General features: G+C 25.8%; 1 protein-coding gene across 2 annotated transcripts; it reads left to right on the top strand.

Annotated features, from left to right (window-relative positions):
* Positions 1–205: 205 nt before the first annotated feature.
* On the top strand, positions 206–24,043 carry LOC122504394 (chromodomain-helicase-DNA-binding protein 1). Of its 2 annotated transcripts, none has more exons than XM_043615492.1 (16): positions 206–1,957; positions 4,295–4,410; positions 6,214–6,519; positions 8,560–8,742; positions 8,912–9,078; positions 9,230–9,866; positions 9,958–10,165; positions 13,490–13,767; positions 13,850–15,670; positions 16,735–16,972; positions 17,805–17,924; positions 18,045–18,308; positions 18,507–18,830; positions 18,979–19,478; positions 20,686–20,799; positions 22,214–24,043. In XM_043615492.1, exons 1-16 carry the CDS (start codon positions 1,952–1,954, stop codon positions 22,464–22,466), a joined length of 5,535 nt encoding a protein of 1,844 aa, XP_043471427.1. In that variant the 5' UTR covers positions 206–1,951; the 3' UTR covers positions 22,467–24,043. The 2 variants fall into 2 exon arrangements, with proteins under 2 accessions (XP_043471427.1, XP_043471426.1); XM_043615491.1 differs by having other exon boundaries at positions 207–1,957; positions 18,042–18,308.
* Positions 24,044–24,380: the final 337 nt, after the last annotated feature.

Genomic DNA, 24,380 nt, shown 5'->3' with positions numbered 1-24,380 from the left:
GTTATTAATTTTACTATTTATAAAAATAATTGAATTTTTTCGAAGGATTTATTAAACTTTTAGAAAATAATTGAATTCTTTCTTGAAATTTTATTAAAATTTTTTAAAATATAATAATATATTAAATTGAATATCACGTTCCGCGCGCGTAACATTTGCTAATATATTATAATTTTAAAAAAAATAATGCTTTGAATCAATATTTTCTATTTCAATGAATTTTCCTTTTAAATTAAAGGAAGTATGTTCTGATTGGCTGACAATCAGTTGAGTGTACTTACCTTCAGCCAGGGTTGGGTAGTTTTGTTACAAAAAACATGCGGACCCGCCTTTAGGTACGCGCCATTTTATTTCAAAGTTTAAACATTTCGACAAAGGGGTTTTAAAGCCCCCATTTTGGGAACTATTGTTTTAAAATTGAAGAACCAAATCTGTTATGCATTTTGTCAATGAATTGTAATATCCTTTTACTTCTACGCCGTTGGTGGGTTTAGGTATTATTTTCTGTCTTTCATACAATCAGTTGTACGTAGTATTGTTTTGCATGCTAAACTTCTGAGTGCATTTCATTTGAAATAGCTAGTCATTCTGCTCCTTTTAAAATTGTTACAGTAACATTTTTTTCATTGAATCCAAGGAAATATCATAAAATAGTTATCTCTACGTACAGTATGGAACCATCCACATCCATTTGTCGTGAGTGTTAAAGCACGGTATATTACACATTCCAAATCTGAATCATGAGAATTAGATTTTTTTGCTCATTTGAAAAATTACACCAGCTTTTTCAATTTGAAAATCTCAATTTTACATTCAATATGTTTAATATATATATCTATATTTAAAATCATTATCAGCTTATTATCACTTCCTAAATTCCCTCTAGGGGCGCTTTCAACAAATTAATGACATCATTAACATATTTATTTTATATAACATCTCATTGCCTTGTTCTTTCATTAAATATTTGCATGGCTTTTTTTAATTTATCACCTAGATGTAAAAAAATATTTAAAAATATTATATATTCTGTTAAAAAAAAAAGAGTGACAAAGATGGTCTTAAAGTCCCTGGTCAAATGATCTTCTATTCAAAAATTAAATTTTTAACTTTTTTACTAAATATAAATTATATTAAAGTAAAATAAAATATAATAAATAAAAACTTACAAAAAACTTTTCTCATTTCTACTCATGAAAAGAAAAGTATTTAGTAGTTTTATTTGTTTATAAAAGAAATCAATGTTTTTCGTGTTTATTCATAAAATCGTCTAATCGGAAAATAATATTCTAATTAATCATTAATAAAAAACAATTGAAAAAAATGTTAATTACAAGAAAATTTTTCTAATAACGGCGCAACTCGCTAATTGCGCACATAAAGAGGAAATCGAAAAACGAACCGCGTTGCATTCTGGGTAGTATTTGCGTCTGTAATCATTGCGCATGCGTATTAAACAATTTTCGTGAATCGTTTTCCGAACAACTACAGATTTTTAAATTAAATTGAAATTCTAGTAAATTTTTCGAATGTTTCGTCATAAATTTCTCGTTAAAATTTAAAATTAAAACATGTTTTCGACAGGTAAAATTGGGAAATCTCGTGATTTTTGTTTTATTTCGAAACAAGAGGAAGGGGGCGCTTGCCTTTGCCCCTCGTTCCCCTTTATGACATGGTTATGGTTTGAGGGGGGGTGGGGAGGAGGGTTGGGCAGCGGTGAAGGCGAAGGAACGGACGAGTCGAGTTCACAAAATGGCGGCCAAGCTAAGGTTTGCGACCATATAGTACGTGTGAAATCTGTAATTTTTCTACAATGTGGCGATCTTAAGTATCAATTTTAGTGTATTATCGTAAGCGCGTGTGTTTCTGGATTTTATTATTTTGAAAACTGTGCAATTTTGTACGCTGTGAATGTTCACTTAGAATCATTGTGCGACGCGTAGACAAGACGATGCAGGTGAGTGTACGGGTTTTGAATTTGTTTAATTTTCAAGTTATCCTCGTGGTTTTTTATTAATGATTATTTAATTTTATTGTTAATTTAAATCCCCGGCGAATAAATGGCGAAAAAGATTTACGTAATCTTGCCTCGGTGTTTGTTTGGAATAAAGTGAAAATCGCATTGCAACCAAGCGTTTACACACTCTGCCAAATAAAAAATGTTTATAAACAGGAAAATAATTATTATAATGATTTTTAACTGATTTCTACGTGTAGGGCGTAGCCTCAAGGTCCTTTTGAGGCCAGGGACTTGACCATCTTGCACTCCTATTTTACTGAATTTTACTAAGTTTTCATATTAAAATAACCTACAAGTTTGTTTAAATTTCTGTCAAACACGTGTTTTTTCAAATTAGAGCTATTGTTCCACTCCAATTTTTCCGGAAAACAATCCCCTGGGTTTTTCCTCACCTCATGCTTGTAGTTATTTGAAATTTTAAGTTAGACCCATTTTTGCAAATTGAGCCTAAAGTTGATACTGACAGGTGTTATTGTCATCATAGAGTTGTTATTAATATTTTTAACAGTCTATTAGACACTTTATTTTAACAATATTTTCAAAAAATACCTCTAACATTCATCAAAAATTGAATAAAACATTTTTTTCAGACTTACCAGAGACTTTTGACTCTTTATTTTGGAGTTTCAGTTAATATTTCAGGACATTTTTAAACAAATCTTCTATGTGTATTTACTGAGAAATGTTAATGAACCTTTTGGAATTTTAGGGTCATCAAGTTTATGGTAAATCCTTCGAAAATATTTCAATATTCTATAAAGCATTTTAATATTCTTTCATGGGCTTTTACCACCATAAAAATGAAAAAATCTTCATTAAAACTGTCAGCAAATGGGTTCTGTTTATTAAAATAATCAACTATTTTTCTTCGTGGGAATACATAAACAAAGGTTTTTTTTCTAATTTTTGAACAATTTGGTTGTTAGAATTTTTTTTCAGAATAGAAATTTATTTTTTGATTTTAAATGAAAGCAGTATTTTTATGGTTAGTTGACTTTTTTCAAAGTTCTATAGAAAATTTAATGAGAAATTTAAAAAATAAAATTTGTATCCAAATGACTAAAAAAAATTTTAAGTGATTATATTTATCAGCTGTTTTTTTCTTCCGATTTTCTGGAAATTGAACAAATAAAATTAAATAGAAACTAAATGTTTAATTTAATTTTTTTGTACGTAAATAAGTTTGTTTATGATCGTTTAGAATAAAGAATTGGATTAAAAATAATGGGAAATAAATTTATCATGTTTACTATGAGTAAACAGTTGTATTATGAGCTTGTAAACATTGTTTTTATTCAAGAATATGGTTTTTTAAAACAAGTATTTTTATTAAAAATATCTCACATTACTGTGAGAAGTGTTTTTGGTATTTTATTCAGAAAGTGGAATTCATTTTTGATTGTAAAATGATATTTTCACTCCAATTTTTCTTTTTTGATTTAGAATTTTATTCTTTTTCTTGTTTGAAATTATATATTTCAGAAAAATATACAAAACAACGAGTAAAACATGAGGGAAAAGAATTCGAAAATATTTTTTTAATTATGTTTTCTTGAATTGTATCAAGTTAACATCAACTTTTTTCTATTTTATTATTACTTTTATTATTATTATTATTATTATTTTCTGTTCGTTTATCATAAAAATAATGGATTTTTTTGTCTATTATTGAAAAGCAATTAAACTCGAAAAAACAATGACATTTTATCGCTCTTTCTAAAATTACATTTATACTGTGTACAAAAAAAATATTGTACATCTGTAATTTAAGATTTGGAGAAATAAATAAATATATTTTTACAGAAGATTATTTTTGAGAATTATTCAAAAACCCAAAATCCTTATTTTCTCGAATCCACAATAAAAGTATGTTCCCTAAAAAAGAAGGGAAATCACGAAGTCGACAATTTTTATTTGAAAAGCTGCATCACAAAATGGACGTTTGACAACACTTGTTGAAATGGCGGTGATATTGATATTGAGGAAAAATCAGTTTTCAACGTTGAAATCAGTTACTTTCATTTTTTTTTTCTTTACTCTCAAGCGATTTCAAATTCTATTGAAATATCTTTACAATTTAATAAACATTCTATAAAAAGATGTATAAAAGAAATTTTTCCTTCATTTTGTCATATAAAATTTCTTGAATATTTATTATTTGTGAAAATGTGCAGAGATTCCAAACAACACACACCGAGGCTATGAAAAAAGCATATATTTCTATTTGTATATTTATAAAATTGTGAGTGAAAAATTTTCATTAATTAATTTCAGAAAACATTAGAATCGGAATCTGGTAAAGAATCTGGATCAGATTCTGACAATGAAAGTAAAAGTGACAGCAGTTCCTCCGGAAGTAAGTCGTCTGGTTCCGGTTCAGGATCTGATAGGTGGGTATTTAATGATCGAAATTATAAATTTCGTTCATTTATTTATAATAGTATTCAAAAATGAAGTAATAATGCGTATAAATATAGAGAATTTTTGTTACTAAATGGGAAATCGTTGCAAATTGTAGAATCATTAAATTGCAAAAGTAATTTAAAAAAAATTGTTTATACATTTTACAGGCATCACAGTTGGTCCCCTTTCGGCCCCTTTATTTCAATTTTATTTAATATATAATATTTAATGAATAATTTTATTCAAACATTTCAAAATTAATTGAATTTTAAAATAGTTGCGTTTACAATTTTCTTAAATAGATGAACTTCAAAATTTTTAAAATTTCAATTTTGAATGAATTTGATTAGAAATTTTAAAAAACTTAAATTTTTGCAAAAAATTTCAAAATTTAAATGAATGTTTTGAAAATTTTAATTCCTATGGAAAAACAATAATGATTAAATATTTTTTTTTAAAAAGAAGTTATTGATGGTTTCGAATAGTTTTAATATCTAATCATTTTTAGAGTGAACCGCAGAATATTCTTTAGGGGAAAAGTCCAAATTTGGTCTGGAAATCAGGGAAAACAAAATTAAATTTTTGTTGACACTCTGATTAAAATCGAATCATTTTTAAAAAATTTTATAGAAGCTATTATGATAAAAAATTTGAATTGTATATTCAAGTTGTATAAAAAAAATTAATTTTTGTCCCCTTTTTGAGGGAAAAAAGTACTGTGATGCCTGATTTTATCAAAACACTGAAAATGATTTAGAAAAAAATCAAGACACTGAATATTTTTTTTTTTTGTTACTTCAAGCTTATTTAAAAACACTAATATTTGTCTACTAATTAAAAAAAATGCTACTTTTTTTTAAATTTTCAACTCGCTTAACATTTTTTTGTATTTGATTTTCATGTTTGCTATATTATTATTATTATAGTCTTTGTCCTTTTGCAATAAATTCCCTGGTTATTGAAATTTTCCGCCTTACACTAACAATATATTCATGATAATTATCTTACACAGTTTCTTCGACTTTTGATTTATTTTATCAGTTACTGTTTTTGAAAAAATTCGATATCCTTATTTTTAATTAATTATAATCAACATATTTTATTATAATTAGTAATTAATTTTTAATTATAATATTAATCTATCATAATTAATAATTTTTAATAATTTAATATTTTTATTAATTATCAAAATTAAAATATTAAAAATTAATATTAATTTTTAATTAATTATAATAATTTATTTTTTCGAAGTTATCATTTTTTGGTCACTATTTAATATAATTGGATTGATTGATAATTATTAATAATAATTAATAATTTATAATTAATAAATTAATAATTTATAATTAATAAATTAATAATTTATAATTAATAAATTAATAATTAATAATAATTAATAATAATTAATTAATTAATTATTAATTTATTATTATTAATAATAAATAATAATATTAAATAATTATTAATTATTATTATTATTATTATTATTATTTATTATTAATTATTTATTAAATAATAATATTAATAATTTTATTATTATTAATTATTAATTAATAATTTATTATAATTAATCTTTATTAATATTATAATTAATGATTAATTAAAAAAGATTAATAAATTTTTAATGTTCTTTTATTATTTTTTTTAGAAAAAAATTCTGTTGATACGAAATTTGTTTTAAAATTTTAGTTATGTTATTTGGTTTATTATACTGTACCTATATTAAAAAAAATTCGTTAAACATTTATTGGAAATGGTAAAAAGTAAAAATAATTTGACTGCTCGTGCAGTGAATCTAGCTCCTCGTGTTCCGGTTCAGCGTCAGGTTCTGAATCAGATAAATCTGATAAATCCGAAAAGTCTGAGAAATCTGAAAAGTCTGATGCACCTGCACAAAATGATAATTATCAGAGCAAACGAACGAATAACAGCACTGAAACAAAACACCGACACAAAAGCGATTCTAGTCGTGAATGGGACGAGAATCCTGATATTTATGGCATCAGAAGGTCCAATCGGTCGAGGAAAGAGCCCGATAGGCTCACGACACAACGTGAAAGCGACAGCGATAGTCGCAAGAAAATTAAGAAAAAAAGGTAAGTATTCTTTATTAATTTGAAGGAACGATTTTTTTTTATTTCAATTATTTCTTTTACTGAAATGACTTCTTTTATCTAAATTATTTCTTTTCTTTAAATTACTTCTTATTTTAATTATTTATTTTATTGGAATTATTTTTCCTAATATTAACGTTTTACTTATTTTCTTTACTGATACTTTTTTAATAATTTAACAAATTTTCTCTTCAATTAACAATTTAATTAATTTTTTTAATGAAGCCTGTAGGAAATATTATTTGAAATTAAAGTGGGTAAGACAAGGTTCCTTCTAATTGTTAATTTACTAAATATTATAGATAAATTTCTATTTTACATTGCATAAATTTCATTGACACTGGCACTATAATAAGTGTATATTTTTGTGCTTGCAGTTTTTAAGCTTCGTCATTAAACAGTGTGTAAGCTTTAAATTTAAATTCAAATTTTTTGATGTTGCAAGCAATAGCACTATTGCCCAGGAAAGAAAGAAGAACAAATATTTATTTTCCAAAGAAGAAATTCATTAGACAGTTTTTCCAAAATTTTTTTTTTGCAATTTAAAAACAATAAAGTAATAACAAGTTGAAAACGCGTTAATCATAAATTATACACATTTCGGTTTTTTAATTGAAAAAATGGAAGAAATAAGTATTCCTTTCTCTTTTGAATAATTAAAAAAATTGTCTTCGGGGAAAATTAATAAAATATTTTTAATTGAAAAACTTTGGAAGAAGTATTCCTTTTTAATTTTGTATAATTTGACCAAAAAAATTATCTTCGGGAAAAATTAATAAAATTGATTAATTTGGATGTACTCCAAAGAAAAAACTTTGACAAAATTGTATAAAATTTATGATATTTGTTTTTCAACTGAAAATAGATTGTGTATATTAAAAGAAATTTATTTTTAAAATTAACTGTAAATATGTTTTTTTAAAGTTGGAAAAGTTTAAGAATTAGGAATTTTTAATTATTTCCAATATTTTATTTTCGAAAATTTATCAAATCAACAAAAATCTAAAACTTAAGAATATTGGAAATAGAATTTTTACTTCTTTTTTTTCCTGGGCATAATCCAAATATTTGCAGGTTTCATTTTTAGTTTGTGTGGTTTTAAAATTTGCTTTTTATTCACAATTATAGTATTTAATGTTTCACTGGTTTATGTTTGTTTATTTGAAACAATTATTTTGTAATATTAAGTCACTCGTACATAGTTTTTCTTACCTATCGACTTTTTATTATTGTTATTATTATTTTTTTATTAATACAGTTACTGTTTTTGTTATTATTATTTTTATTATCATTTCTATTTTTATTGGAAAGTTGATAATGCTTTTTATATATAAACTGTTGGTGTTAATAAATTGATATTCGAAGTGTAAACTATTGCTTTTAATGGTTTAGATTCATTTCTAATTTTCAGCAGTTTTAAAGTTTTCTCAAAAAAAAAAATTATTTTATTAGAATTTGGAAATTAATTTTTATCTTTAAATAAAAGTGGATTCTTTTAGTACTTTATTAATTTTAGAATGGGATCTTCATAAGTTTTCGCAAAATAAAAAAATTCTGACCACGATTTATTCTTCTTTCTCGAAAAGTTACTCTTGATGAAGATTTCAGTTATTTCTATATTTTTAAAATCTATCTATTTTAAAACACTTTTTTAAATTTGTTAAATTGGACTATAATTTTAATTTAATTTTTTTCAATTTTATTAAATTTCCTATTTAATTTCTTCAATTTTAACTAAATTTTGTATTTTTTAATTCTTAACATTTAATTTTAATTAAAAAACCGATTATTAAGATAAAGGGAAAAAACAGAAAAAATAGCAATTAAAATTAACAAAGAAAAAAGAAATAAAAGTTGTGAAATATTAATTAATGAAAAAACTAAGACGCTTGAAATTAAAAAAAAGTCAAAGGAAAATTTTTAAATATAAAGAACTTTATCTGGATAATCTGTTTAACAGAAAAAAAAATTGTAAGAACTTGAATTTTGCACAGCTGAGATTAGTTATTCTTCTTCTTCTAGTACACATAGTACGTGGAATTCCGATAGTTCAGATTCAGAGTCAGATGTTGAACGAAAGAAACCACCACCGAGTAAATCGATAAATCGGCAAGCTGCTCAAAAAGCCAAAGAGAAAGCACGAGCACGTAAAAAACAACTTTCTGACTCTTCAGAGTCCTCTTATGATAGTGATGATCATAGAAGGTAAGAGTTTTTCATATTTTCATTCTATTGTAATTTATTTCTTTAAATAATTTAATTCAATTTCTATGCTGAGAATAAATTAGAAGAAATTAATTAAATTAATTAAAATTACACTTTAATGTTATAATTTGTGAAATTTGACACCTTTTTTTGCTCTTTGTTTCTACAGACAAGTCACAAGAAGAACAGGAGCTGCTGTTAGTTACAAAGAAGAAAGCGAGGATAAAACTGACAGTGAGGATCTTGTGGAACAAGATGAGACTGAAGTACCAGCCGAGCCCGATAATGCGGAAACAATTGAACGCATTTTGGGACAGAGAAATGGAAAGAAAGGAGGTTCGTTAAAAATAATCAGTGTATTTTTGTTTATTCAAGAAAAATATTAAATTAGATTTTTAAAAAATCTTTATCTAAATTTAAAATGAAACTGAAAAATAATTTTCAAAAAAATTATAATTCCATTTAAAAGACGAATTTTTGTAAACAGTTACAGGTAATATAACAACACTCTACGCCGTTGAAGAGAATGGCGATCCAAATCCAACTGATTTGGAAAATGAAGAAACTGAGGTACAATATTTAATAAAATGGAAAGGCTGGTCACACATTCACAATACCTGGGAATCGAATGATTCTTTAAAAGCCCAAAAGGTAAAGGGCTTAAAAAAATTGGAGAATTTTGTGAAAAAAGAACGTGAAATTAAATATTGGAGGGATTATGCGGGACCCGAAGATATTGATTATTACGAATGTCAACTTGAACTTCAACAAGATTTATTAAAAAGTTATAATTTTGTTGAAAGAATAATTGCCGAATTCGATAAACCTGATTCAGTTTATCCGGATTATTATTGTAAATGGGAGAGTTTACCATATGCCGATGCAACATGGGAAGATGGTGCTCTCATTGTAAAAAGATGGCCGGAAAAAATTCAAGAATTCCGAGATAGAGAGGACTCACAAAATACGCCCAGTAAGCATTGTAAAGTTTTAAAATCGAGGCCAAAGTTTCATCAACTTAAAGAACAACCCGAATATGTGGGTAAAGGGAAGGAATTAATTCTCCGAGATTATCAAATGAATGGTCTCAATTGGATGATTCATTCGTGGTGTAAAGAAAACAGGTAAAAAAAACAATTGTTTTATTTTGTACAAAATTCAATTTTTCTTTTCCAAAAAATAATTTTCACTATGTAATAATTCTTTTGTTTGCAGTGTAATTCTTGCCGATGAAATGGGTCTCGGAAAAACAATCCAGACAATTTGCTTTTTATATTATCTGTTTCATACACATCAACTTTATGGGCCATTTTTGTTAGTTGTTCCACTATCGACAATGACATCCTGGCAGAGAGAAATGACACAATGGGCACCAGAACTGAATTTTGTGACATATCTCGGTGACATTACATCAAGGAATGTTGTAAGTTTCTCGCCCATATTATTTACAGACTTCGCACTCATTTACTAAGGGGCCGTTCATAAACTACGTCACACTATTTTGCATAATTTTTCCACCCCCCCCCCTACCCTAGCGCCATTTTTTCTACAGAACGTCACAAAAAATGAATTCCACCCCCCCTCTAAGACGTGACGTAGTTTATGGACGGCCCCTAAAACCTATTTACTACTTTTTTTTTTAACGATTTGTTACTATTCAGATCTTTTTTGTAGATTTCTTCCACTGAAAGCTACTTTTTTCTATTTTTTTTTAGAGAATTTGCACTATTTTAAACCCCTTAGTAGCTTAAATAAAATTCATATTTATTTTCTTCAAAATAATCATAAATTTAGCAATCTTGCTTCACTAATGTATAAAAATTTTGTTACTAAATTTACTTTTATAAATCCAAATTAATCTAATCTAATCTTCGTTGATTCAAGTTCCAAACTATTAAAATTTTAAGTGTTGATACAAAATTACAATTCATTAATTAATTTACAAGATTATTTGTTTTATCTACTTTTTTCGACAAATAATTCCTCCCTTCATTCTATTAGAATAAAAGATAAAGTGATGTGATTGCTGCAAAATTATTTTTGATTTAGACATTTTTTTACATTTTGATGAATTTTGAAAGTAAGTGGGTTCTCATAGAACAGAAATAAGAGAAGTAAGAAAACTTTACATCAAGTAGAAGAAAAATATCAAATTATTGAAAAACATAAATTATCTTTAAATTTTCTAGGTCACCTTAAAAATTTTAAAAACATGTTCAATTTTGAATTGAAATTTTTCAATTGCGATTTTTAGAAATAATCATTTATTTTATCAATTACTGTTTTTTTAATTAGTATTAATAATAAATTAATGAAATAATTGAATTCTCGTAGTTGAATTCTGATAAGAATTGAAAAATTTGGAAAATTATAGGAAATTCAGGGGAAAGTGGGGGAATTTTCAGAAAAGTACTGAAAAAATATTAAATTTTCAGAATTTATTAGAAAATTCTGGATTTTGGTGTACAGGAAACTTTGAAAATATTAAACATTTTAAACCTTTGAGAAAGACTAAATTCTTTTTGAATTTTTTTGTTTGACTATAAACTTTGAAATCACTATAAATTTTAATGCAAAACATTTTATTTTCATTTATTTCCGTCAATAATTTATTTAAAATAATTTAATTCTTGAAGCAATCATAAAATTATTTAACGAATAATTTTACTTAAAAATTCCAAAAATAATGGAATTTTTAAAGAATTGCGTTTACAATTTTTATAAATAATTGAATTTCAAAAAGTTTAAAATTAAAATTTCAGAAAATTTGAATTTCGAATAATTTTAGTTGAAAATTCTAAAGAAGTAAATTTTTGAAAAATTTTTATTAACATTTTTTTTTAATTAGTCCAAGTTTAAAATACCTATATAAATTTAATTGTGAATTTTCGACTAATCGAAATTTCATAAAATTGAATTATTAGCAGATGGTTTTCAAAATTATTTTTGAGGTAAACTTTCTTTTTTTTCTATGAATAATTGAATTGACAAAGAACTTTCTAAAAAAATATGAAAAATAATTGATTTAAAAGAGAATTTTAGTTATAATTTGTAAAAAAAGAATTGAATTGAATTCTTGAAAATTATTTCGTTTGGAAATCAGGGAAAAACAAAATCAAATTTTTGTGGCAACTCTTTTATAGAAAATAATTGAAATATTAGAAGCTTTTTATTAGAAGAGTTTTAGAAATAATTAAATTTCAAAAGGTTTTTAAATTGAAATCTTGGTAATTTTTTATTTTTGTAACAGTATAGTAGTATTTAAATATTTAATTAATTTAAAAAAAAATTTTATTTAATTAATATTTAATTATTTTTCTAAAAAATTGTGAAGTTTTGAATAATTTTATTTCAAAATTCTAAAAAATAATTGAATTTTGGAAGAATTGCAGTTGTAATTTTAATTTAACAAATAATTAAATTTCAAAAGATTTTTCATTATAATTATTAAAAGTTTGAATTGTTATGAAAAAATAAATAATAATAAGTATTTAAACATTTATTTAACAACAAATACTGAAGTTTCGAATAATTCGATTCATATATTAACTATAATTAATTATTACTATTTATTATTTTCAAAACTTTTAATAAAATTCTTCGCAATAATTCAATTATTTTTATAAATAATATAATTCTTTGCAGGAATTCAACTATTTTAAAAATATTTTACAAAATTCTTCGCATGAATCCAATTATTTTCAAAAATAATAAAATTCGTTGTAGAAATTTAATTGTTTTAAATACAATAAAATGAAATTCCTCGAAAGAATTCAATTATTTTCAAAACAATTTTACAAAATTCTTCGTATGAATTCAGTTATTTTCATAAATAATAAAATTCTTTACAAGAATTCAATTATTTTCAATTCACTTTTAATAAAATTGAGGCCTTGGATCCAATAACTCGCCCGACGCTCGGAGGAACGCGCTAATACCAGTTGGGTAGCAGTGAGTGACACAGAGGCGCTCACTGCTCACTGACTGGCAGTTGCGCGTTCCTCCGAGCGTCGGGCGAGTTATTGGATCCAAGGCCTCAATTATTTTAATTTTTTTTCGAAACGATTAAATTATTTTCAAAAATTTAAATAAAATTCTTAAATGAATTCAATTATTATCATAAGTAATAAAATGTAATTCAATAATTTTTTTAAATTCTAGTGAAATTCTGATGTTTTGAGGTTGTTGAAAAATTGTAATTAAAAGTTTTTAAAGGTAGTTACTTTTAGAAATTAATTTGAAATATAATCTAATCATATTTTTAAAGAATTCTAATTGAAAATTTGGAAAATAATTTAATTTTCCAAAAATTTAGAGTTGAAGTCATTACTAGAATAAGTTTCTGTGATAACTCTGAATAAAATAAATTACTTTTGCCCAAATTGAATCAACGAAAACGAGTTTCTTCGGACGTCAAAATTAATTTATCGATAGCTATTTTTTTCTCATTTTTTTTCAGTCTAAAAGCTTTTTTTATACCCTTTTTAATTAATTAACAAGTGCGAAGCCTGAATTTATTAAATTTTTAAGATTCTATTAGTGTGGCAAGTTTGAACATTTAAAAATTATTGAATTTAAATCTATTAATGCTGATAATATAAATGATCTTGGGAAGGTAAGATTTCTAACAACTTACTAATTTAAATTTAAAATTCAATTAGTCAAAAATAGAATTTTACTTTTAGGCAAACTATATATATGATAGAAAAAACCGATGGCTTTTAAAAATACTGTTTTCTTTTTTTAGATCAGAGACTATGAATGGTGTTTCAAATCAAAGAAAATAAAATTTAACGCTATTCTCACGACCTACGAGATAGTCCTTAAGGATAAATTGTTCTTAGGTGCATTGAATTGGGCCGTTCTATTGGTCGATGAAGCTCATCGCTTAAAAAATGATGACTCACTCTTGTACAAAGCACTCACTGAATTTAATACAAATCATCGACTTTTAATCACAGGCACACCTTTGCAAAACAGTCTCAAAGAATTATGGGCACTGTTACACTTCATTATGCCCAACAAGTTTGTATAAATTTTAGAATTTTCTTTCTTTTTTCTTCATAATTGTAATTTATTTATCTATTGTTTTTTTCTATCTCTACAGATTTGTAACGTGGGAGGAATTTGAAAAAGAGCACGATAATGCGGCACAGAAAGGCTACTCAAAACTTCATAAACAACTGGAGCCGTTTATTCTTCGTCGTGTGAAAAAAGACGTTGAAAAATCCCTTCCGGCAAAGGTTGAACAAATTTTACGTGTTGAAATGACATCGTTACAAAAACAATATTATAAGTGGATTTTAACAAAAAATTACAATGCCTTGAGAAAAGGCAATAAAGGATCAACGACGACATTCTTAAATATTGTTATTGAATTGAAAAAATGTTGTAATCATGCATTTTTGACGAAACCAGCCGATAATGATAATAGAGAATCAAATGAGGATTATCTTCAGCAATTGATACGTGGTTCTGGAAAGCTTGTTCTACTCGATAAATTATTGGTCCGTTTACGTGAAACTGGTCATCGTGTATTAATATTCAGTCAAATGGTCCGACTTTTGGATATTCTTAGTGAATATCTTCAAAAGAGACATTTTCCCTTCCAGCGATTGGATGGAAGTATTAAGGGTGAATTGCGAAAGCAAGCTCTCGATCATTTTAACGCTGAGGGTTCAACAGATTTTTGTTTTCTCCTTTCAACACGAGCCGGTGGTTTGGGAATTAATTTAGCAACCGCCGACACTGTTATTATATTCGATTCCGATTGGAATCCACAGAATGATCTTCAAGCGCAAGCTAGAGCACATCGTATCGGTCAGAAGAATCAAGTCAATATTTATAGATTAGTAACAAAGAATTCTGTCGAAGAGGAAATTGTTGAACGTGCCAAGCAAAAAATGGTTCTCGATCATCTTGTCATTCAACGAATGGACACAACTGGTCGAACTGTTTTAGATAAGAAGGGCAGTAGTTCGAATAATAATCCCTTTAATAAAGAAGATTTAAGTGCAATTTTAAAATTTGGCGCTGAAGAATTGTTCAAGGACGAGGAGGATGGCGATGAGGAGCCAACTTGTGATATTGATGAAATATTACGAAGAGCTGAGACACGTGATGAGGCGCCAACAACAGTTGGCGATGAATTATTATCGGCTTTTAAAGTTGCGAGTTTTGCCGCCTTTGAGGAGGAATCAGAACCAGTGAATCAAATGAATGATAATGAGGATGACAGTAAAGATTGGGCGGAAATTATACCTGAGAATTTCCGTATGAAAGTTGAAGAGGAGGAGAAATCGAAGGAAATGGAGGATCTTTATTTACCGCCGAGGAGTCGAAAGACATTGCAGCAAATAAATCAAGGCGAGGGTAGAGGACGAAAGAGAAAAAAGGCGGATGATGATGAGGAGAGTGATGATGTTGATGATTCGGGTAGTGAAGGCGATGGAAGTGATGATGATAGACCGAAGAAACGTGGTAGACCACGTGTCACACCACGTGAAAATATCAAGAGTTTCACTGACGTTGAAATTAGGAGATTTATCAAGAGTTATAAAAAATTCCCAGCTCCTTTAAAGAGATTAGACGATATTGCTGTTGACGCTGAATTACAGGAGAAGCCACTTCCTGAATTGAAATTTCTATCTGAACAATTACGAGCGAGAAGTGAAACTTGTTTGACAGAATATGAGAGTGCTGCCCCGACGAAGGAAAATAAAACCACCGCCGCTGGTGCTGCTGCTGCTACTGATGATGATGATGGTAAAGGAACAGGACGTAAACGTGGAAGAAGACCAACTTTCAAATTGGGCGGTGTTATGGTTAATGCTAAATCATTGTCAGCTGCTGTCAAAGAACTCGAACCTTTGGATCAAGCTCTACCATCTGATGCCGAGCATCGAGCCAATTGGCATTTGGATGTCAAGTATGTAAACAATTTTCCATTTAACAATTTAAAAAATTTTTCCATTTTAGTAAAAAACTAGCTAATAATACGAGCGAAACGCGGTACTTGATTTATTATTATTAGTATGCAAAATTTCAAATTTTTTTTTATATTCAAATATCAACTTCCAATTTTTGAAAGATTTTAGATTCAAAATTTAAAAAATTCACATATTAATTAATTAATTAATTATTATTAATTTATTATTTTATTTTATTTATTTTATTATTTATTTCTATTTATTATTTTCAAAAATGTTAATAAAATTCTTTAGAAGAATTCAATTATTTTCAGAAATTTTTGTAAAATTTTTTAAAAGAATTCAATTTTTTTCAGTACAATTTAAATTAAATTCCTCAAAAGAATTTAAATTTTCTTTGATGGAATTGAATTTGTATTTTTACAAATTCAAATAAATTTAATTGAATTAAATAATTTAAATAAATTCATAAATAATAAAGTACTTGGTAGGAATTCAATTATTATTAAAAAATAATAATAATACCTAAATAATAATAATTTATTAATAAAATTTTCGATTGAATTTAATGTTAAAAATTTTAATAAAATTTGTTTACTAAAATTTTATTATATTCAATATATTTTTAATGAATTTTCTTGAAGGAATTCAATTATTACCATAAATTATTATAATTACAATTATTTTCAATACAATTTTAATAAAATTTCTTTTAATAGATGAATTCAATTATTTTCAAAATTTTTTATAAAATTCTTTAGATAAATTCAATTAATTTCAGTATAATTTTAATTAAATTTCTTGAAAGAATTCAATTATTGTTTTCAAACGTTTTCAATAAAATTCTTTTAAACATTTCGATTCTTTTCCAAAATTTTAATAAAATTCTATACAAGATTTAAATTATTTTAGATCTGAAATTATAAAATTTAGAAAAATTAGGATACCATTTTTTAAACACAAATGTCATTTTTTAAAACAAAAAAAAAAATTCATATTTTATTTTAAATTATTAATTTATTAATATAAAAGATAAATAGATATAATAATTATTTAATTGCAGAGTAAAACCAGCAAATTTCGATTGTGAATGGACAACGGAGGATGATTCGAGACTATTGAGAGGTATCTATCAACACGGTATGGGATCTTGGGAGGCAATTAAAGCTGATCCAAGTTTAAAGCTAAATGAAAAATTGCAAGGAAATGGTAGCAATAAATTACAGTGGAAGAGAATCAGTACTAGAGGGGAATATCTTTTGAAAGTATTGAAGAAACAAATGGATCTCAAATTAGGAGTGGTAAGAATTTTCGAATTTCTATTTCTAAATTAAAAGAAACAAAAAAAAAATTTATAATTTATTCGAAGACTTCTTTTTAATTTAAATTCATATATAATTTATTATTTTAACAGGGTTTCGTCCTGATCCCACAAGTTGATTCCCTTTCCAAGGTAAATCCTAATGACTGTTGCCTTATCCCATCACTCGCACCTTTGTACTCCACATTGTTTATATGTTTGTCGTTTATTTATTTATTTATTATGCATTTTTTCCAATTTTTTTTTTTTTTGTAAATAGAACACTGAATCTATAAATTGATTTATAGAAAATAAAAATTCAATTGATTTTGAATTTATTTAATTAATTAATTTTATTTATTTACTTATTTATTTTCATATTTATTCAATTAAATTAATAGGTATCGATATTAAATGAATAAATTTATTTCGAATATTTGATATAAAAAAATCTTTCTGTATCAAATTGTAAAAACAATTTACAAATTGAAAATTCGTACCATCTTTTTTTTATTTCGTTCAATTATATTTGTGTTCAGAAAAATGTATCGTGAGTATTGTGTTTATATTATCTCTAAATTTTAACAACTATTCAATTTAAAAATAATAAAAATCTTACTCGTTAATCATTATAATATTAAAATACAAGATTTTATAAAATTTTTGATATTGTACGTAATTTAGTAGAAGTAAAAAATTATCACGCACATTAATTCACTTAGTGTTGTTTCAATCAGTGTTGAATATTTAATAAATTTAAAAATAATAACAATTTGAATATCTAATAAATTACGACATTCCTTATAATGTTTTTGTATTATAAAAATTTATAGACAAGAACAAGAAAACCAAGAAAAACTAAAGATGTTTCAAAAGCAATTACGAAGGAAATTGTTGAAGAAAACGACAGTTCTGGAGAGGAAAACAAAAAACCAAAGCCAAAGATTGAAAAGGTATAATTAATTAAAAATTAAATTATAAATATATATATAAATAATAAATTAAAAATGGAATAATAAATGGATTTGGTATATGTTGTTGCTTAATATTTCCCATAAAAATTTTTGTAGCAGGTTATACAAAAAAAAGAGAAAGAGAAAGATAAGGATAAGGATAAAGATAAAGATGAAGATGTTGTGGTGAAAAAGGAGAGCAAAGAGGAGGCTGAAACAGTTTCTGAGGAGAAGAAGAAGGAGAAGAAAGTGAAAAAGGAGAAAAAAGAGAGTAAGAAAAATAAAAAGTCGAAGCAACCTGTAGGGCCAATGCATTTTACAGCGAATAATGAACCAAGAGCTCTCGATGTTCTGGGCGATTTGGATCCGTCAATTTTTAATGAGGTAAATTATGCACTAATTAGTTAATTATCTAAGTCCTAATTTATTCTATCTTCTAAATTTAAAAATATTTTTTTTAAATATTTTTTTTAAAATACCAATTTTTTCAACGCTTTCTATTTTCTTTTATATTATTTTTTTCTTCCTCGTCAAGGAAGTTTTTCGATATTATAATAAAAATATTTAAATTTTGCTCAATAGTGTAAGGAAAAGATGAGACCAGTAAAGAAAGCTTTGAAAGCTCTAGACAAGCCTGATCAATCATTAAGTGAATCGGATCAACTGGCTCACACCAGAAACTGTCTTGTACAAATTGGAAATCAAATAAATACCTGTCTTTTGGAATATAAAGACCCCGAGCAAGTGAAAGAATGGAGGAGCAATCTATGGTATTTTGTTTCTAAATTCACCGAGTTCGATGCAAAGAAACTTTATAAACTTTATAAGCATGCAATTAAAAAAGGAGATGGACACTCCAGTATGACTTCGACGCCTGAGAAAAAAGAGGAAGCCACTCCTACAAAGGTACTAAAATATTTTTTATTTTATTCATAAAATATACTTTCAAATCTTTTAATTCAAAGAAAATAATTTCAAAATTTTCGATTTAAAAAAAAATGTAATTTTCGATTTAAATAAAAAAAAATGTTTCCTTTTCTTTTTTTTTTTTTAGAAATCGGAGGAGAAATCAGAGAAGCACTCGACGAAAAGTCCAGCGGACAATGCGAAGGAATCACGTCCAGTTAAAAGAAGAATCGAAGAGGCCGAGGAGAATACAAATAATTTCCCAGTTAAAAAACATTTAATAACAAATACATCGTTGAGCACTATAAGTAGCACTTCGTCGGTGACAATTGGAGGGATAACAATAACGCCAGTGACGTCGACGTCAAATTCCACGCCAAGTACAACAAACAGTACTGGAGAAATGACGAGGCATAAGGAATCAAAGGAACCGATGAAGCACAAGGAAATGAAAAGGGATCGCGACAGAGATCGTGATCGTGATAGAGATCGAGGTCATAATGACAGAAATATGGATCGATTGAGTTCAAGTAAGGACGAGAGGATTAGAAGAGACAGCGGTGGATATGGAATGGGAGGACACTATAGTGGAAGTCGAGAGGACGAACATTGGATGCCGAGAGACGGACGAGATCATCGAGATAACAGGTTTGTATTTTGCGATTTTACTAATATTTGAATTTACATTTAACTAAATACTGATAATAATTAGAAATTTTTATTCAATTGCACTTTTTATTGAATAATAATTTATATTTTTTCATTTTATTTAAATTAAATATTTGAATTTACATTTAAAAATACTGATAATTAGACATTTTTATTCAACTGCATTTTTTATTAAATAATATAAGAATTTCAGGAATTAAAGTTAGTTTCTTTTTTTCTCCTTTTTTAAGAATTTACAAAAATTGTAATTTTATTTTATTTCAGTCAAATACTTGAAATTATATTTAACCGGATTTTAACAATTGAGAATTTTTATTAAACTGCATTTTTTATATTACAAGAACAATTTCAAGGATCAAAAGTTTGTCCCCTTTTTTTAAAGAAAACTTTACAAAAATTGTCATTTTATTTCATTTAAATTAAATATCTATTTGAATTTAGGTTTAATTAAATTTTAATAATAGAGAATTTTTATTCAACTGCATTTTTTATTTAACAACAATTTCAGGAATCATAGTCCACTTTTTCACTTTTTAAAAAAAAATTTACAAAAATTAAAATCTCTTTGTAAGTTCGACATTTTTTTAATATGTTGAAGAAAAGAATTTTTACTTTTTGCAAGCTTTGGAAAAACTTTAGTTATTTGAACTTAATTTGAAAAATCTTCTTTTTTAAAACTTATTCCCCTTTTTAAAAATTAAAATCTCCTTTTTTATCTAATATAATATATAACATGCAAATATCACTTTGATCCCTGCAATTTTATTTACTTGAAGGTTAATTTAATTGAAATTTATTTAATTAAAATTTCATTGAATTCAATTTTTATTTAAATAAAATTTCATTTAATTGGAATTTTTATTTAATTAAAGTTTCATTTAATTGAATTTTTGTGGAATTAAATTTTTATTTAACTAAATTTTCATTTAAATGAATTACTATTTAACAAAACTACTATTTAAACAAAATTTGTATTTATCTGAACTTGAAGTAAATTTGTAATTTATTAAAGACTAAGTTTTTGGATTTTATAATTAAAATCGTTATTTTTCTAAAATTAGATTCATTCTAACTCTAATTCTAATTCTAACTCTTCAATTCAATGTGTCCAAAATTATTAAGTTTTTTTGACTTTTTTTAAAATTATTTTCTCCATTTCACAAAAAAATTTTATCCTTTAAATCAGGTTTGGAGATCACAAACGAGAAAGATTTGACAATTACGGACGTATGGGAGGAGGTGGATATCACCGCGATCGAGATCGAGATCGTGATCGAATGCACATGAATGAAAAAAGAAAGTAAGTTTATCAAAATCATTTTTTTTAAGTTTTAATTTAAAATTTTGCATTTTACATTTAAATCAATAAGTTTAATTCTTCTTGATTTTTTTTGTTTTGTTTGAAATCACCACGAATTTTAATGCAAAACCTTTTATTTTTATTTATTCACGACAAAAATTTATTGGAAATAATTTAATTCTTCGGAGAACTATCATAAAATTTTACTAAAAAATTATTTAACGAAGAACTTCACTTAAAAAATCAATAAATAAATTCTATTCTATTATATTTACTTAAAAAATCAAAAAATAATGGGATTTTAGAAAAGTTGCGTTGACAGTTTTTATAAATAATTGATTATCAAAAATTTTCAAAATGAAATTTTAGAAAATTTGGATTTTTAAAAATTTTAGTTAACAATTCTAAAAATTGTCAATTTTTGAAAAATTTTATTAAAAATTTTTTTTTGAAATTAGTTCAAGTTTTGAATATAAGTTTAATTGTGAGTTTTCGACTAATCTAAATTTCATAAAATTGAATTATTAGCAAATGGTTTTCAAAATTATTTTTGCGGTGAAATTTCTTTTTTTTCTATGAATAATTGAATTCACAAAGAAATTTTGCAAAAATTATAAAAAATAATTGATTTAAGAAAGAATTTTAGTTACAAATTTTAGAAAATAATTAAATTGATATCATGAAAATTATTTTTCCTGGATATCAGGGAAAAATCAAATTTTTGTGTCAACTCTATTATAGAAAATAATTGAATATTGGAAACGTTTTAGTAAAAATTTTCAGAAATAATTAAATTTCAAAAGGTTTTTAAATTGAAATCTTTGAACATTTTTATTGTTGTAAAAGAATAATAATATTTAAATACTTAATTAAAAATATTATTATATTATTTTTCTAAAAAATTCTTAAAGTTTTGTTTAATTTTATTTGAAAATCCTAAAAATAATTGAATTTTGGAAGAACTGCAGTTGTAATTTTTATAAATAATTATATTTCAAAAGGTTTTACACTAAAATTATTAAAAATTTAATTCCTTCGGAAAAAAAACAATATGTATTTAAATCCCTATTTAAAATAAATTATTTAATGGTCACTAGGATAAAGAAGGAAGTTAATATTTTTTCTGGAAATCATAATAAAATTTTTGTGATAAACGTACTTCAAGTAAGTTACTTGTTTGCACATTGAATCAATGAAAACGAGTTTTTTCGTTCGTCAAATTTAATTTTTCGATAGCTACTTTTTACTATTTCTTTTTACTCCTAAAATTACTTTTTGATACTTTTTTTAAAGTTAATTAACGAATGCAAAGTCTGTAATTTCTGGCAATAATTTTCAGGCAATCGATGTAAATGTACTGAGAGTTTACTTGCTTCTTAGAAAAAATTACTAACAATATGAATATTATTTTCAGCGATTACTATCGATATCAATCGGGGCCACCTCCTTACGTTGGATACGGTGGATCGGGTGGTTACGGTGGCGGAGGCGGTGGAGGAGGAGGTGGTGGTGGTGGTGGTGGTTATCCACCCCCTGATATGCCACAAAATCATTTTCGAGGCGGTAGAAATTACTCCAACGATGGTTACCAAGGTGATTGGAGGTCAAACAAAGACTACAGACGAGACTACGATCGAAGGCCTCCACCGCCAAATGCCAATTCCTAGTGCACTAATTTTCTCACCGTCCCTCATCATATGATCAAACGGTTATGAATTTATTTAATCATGTCAAGTCTTAAAACAAAAGCATGCCCCAGTTTAATTACAAATTGCACCAATTTTTAAATACCTGCTGTTAAAATACCGTCAATAATGGAATTTGATCGAAAAATGAATTTCAATCAATTTCTTTGACGATCGGTGCATGGACAAATCTAACAAAAAAAAATCCAAGAATCAGCAGTATATTCTTCTCATCAAATTTTTTTTTTTTTTTTTTATAGTAGAAATTGAAAATTAACTTATAGCTCCAATTGTGTTTGATATTTACAATTATTTTTTCATAAAGACATTTTATGAGATTGTTATTGACTTTGATAAAATGCTTTTAAATAGTGAAAAAGAAGAAACAGAGATAAAAGAGAGCACTTTGCATTTTCAGTACTAACTGTATGCACTTGTATAATTTGTGAGATTTTTTTTTCTCATTTTTGTATAACTGTTGACACATGTTAGTAATGTCCTGTCGATTGACTATTTATTTCAAAAACTTGACATAAAAAAGGAAAAAACAAAAACTGCTTAAACTCCAATTTCATAAGAATACGATTTTTATTAATCGGAAAACATCCATTAGTTTAGATTATTTGTAAATAGATATTCATAACTGAGATCAAAGAGAAATGATTTTTTTTTGTACTCTTTGTTTTTTTTATAAGATTACAAGAGAAACTTTAAATCTGCGGGTTTTTATTGTGATTTTCTCGACAATGTACTTCTTTGGACAATTGAATTTACTCACAAACTGAATATTAAAAAGTGAAAGTTTCACGTTTAAATATTAAACGCACTCGATTTTTTTTATTATTAAAAAGAAGAGTGTGTTTTCCTTAAAAGAAAGAAGATAAATATGTTTTATACTCGTACACGGCTTTTTGAAACTTCATCAACACGGCGTATTTTTTCTGTATAAAAAAAAGCTATTAAATATCTACTTTATATTTATCAAAAAAAAAGGAGAGAAAGAGAGCGAACGAATGAAACATGTATACTATCTTGGTATTGTAAAAATTAATTTATGTCAGTATCATTATCTTATTCTTCTTCTTCTCTTTCAAATGTAAAACTACGTAAATACTTCGTATACTGATTAGATAATTTTTTTATCAAAAGAATACTATTTTTTGTAGATCATTTTTAATTCATGGAAATTATAAAATTTATTTTTTTCTCATTTATCGTGAAAATTTTTAAGGGTGCATGCATTGATGTAAATAATGGTAATGCATTGAATACGTGCAAGTTTCTTAGGAGTCATGAAAATTCACAAAAAAAAAATAATAAAATATAAAGAAGTATACCTGCGAAAAAATAGTCGCTGAGAGCGAATATGGAAAATTATGCGAAATTGTCAAATTGAATGGCTAAATTTAGACACGAATGTTTAAATGAAAGGTGATTGCCTGAATATAGTGAACTGTTTATAATTTATTACCGCTAGCGGATTAGAAATCAACAAAAAAAACTACTGAAGTGAAAAAATACTGTATATAAGCGAATAAAAGATTGATTATTAACATAAATGTATCTTATTATTTATTTATTACAAAAAAATTACTGAAATGATATAATTCATTTGAATTTGGCGCGGATTTACATAGTATGAAATTTGATTCGTGAAGACTGGAAAAGAAACAAACGGAAAGTGAAAGCTGATTGGTGGATAGTTGAAACGTTCCGCCAATGGGAGAGAGGGGTTTTAAAATCAGCTGCGTAGTGCAAAATGAAAACTTGCCTTAAGAGTCTTTTTTGTGAACAGTGCAAGTCAACACATGACAGCGTTTATTCATCGGTGGGTGAAGGTAGATTGGAATCCTGTTTGGTAACGTACAGGGGTAGCCTAAACGCCATTTTGTTTAT

The sequence above is a fragment of the Leptopilina heterotoma genome, unplaced genomic scaffold (genome assembly GCF_015476425.1).
Source record: "Leptopilina heterotoma isolate Lh14 unplaced genomic scaffold, ASM1547642v1 Lhet_294, whole genome shotgun sequence".
Classification (NCBI taxonomy): Eukaryota; Metazoa; Arthropoda; class Insecta; order Hymenoptera; family Figitidae; genus Leptopilina; species Leptopilina heterotoma.
Note: the sequence above shows the minus strand (reverse complement) of the source record. Positions and strands in the feature narration are given on the sequence as shown.

Bases quoted from the DNA above. Each gene is read 5' to 3' on its own strand.
- LOC122504394 (XM_043615491.1), top strand. The intron at 10,166-13,489 runs GTAAGTTTCTCG...TTCTTTTTTTAG, and splicing joins ACATTACATCAAGGAATGTT to ATCAGAGACTATGAATGGTG. The intron at 13,768-13,849 runs GTTTGTATAAAT...CTATCTCTACAG, and splicing joins CACTTCATTATGCCCAACAA to ATTTGTAACGTGGGAGGAAT.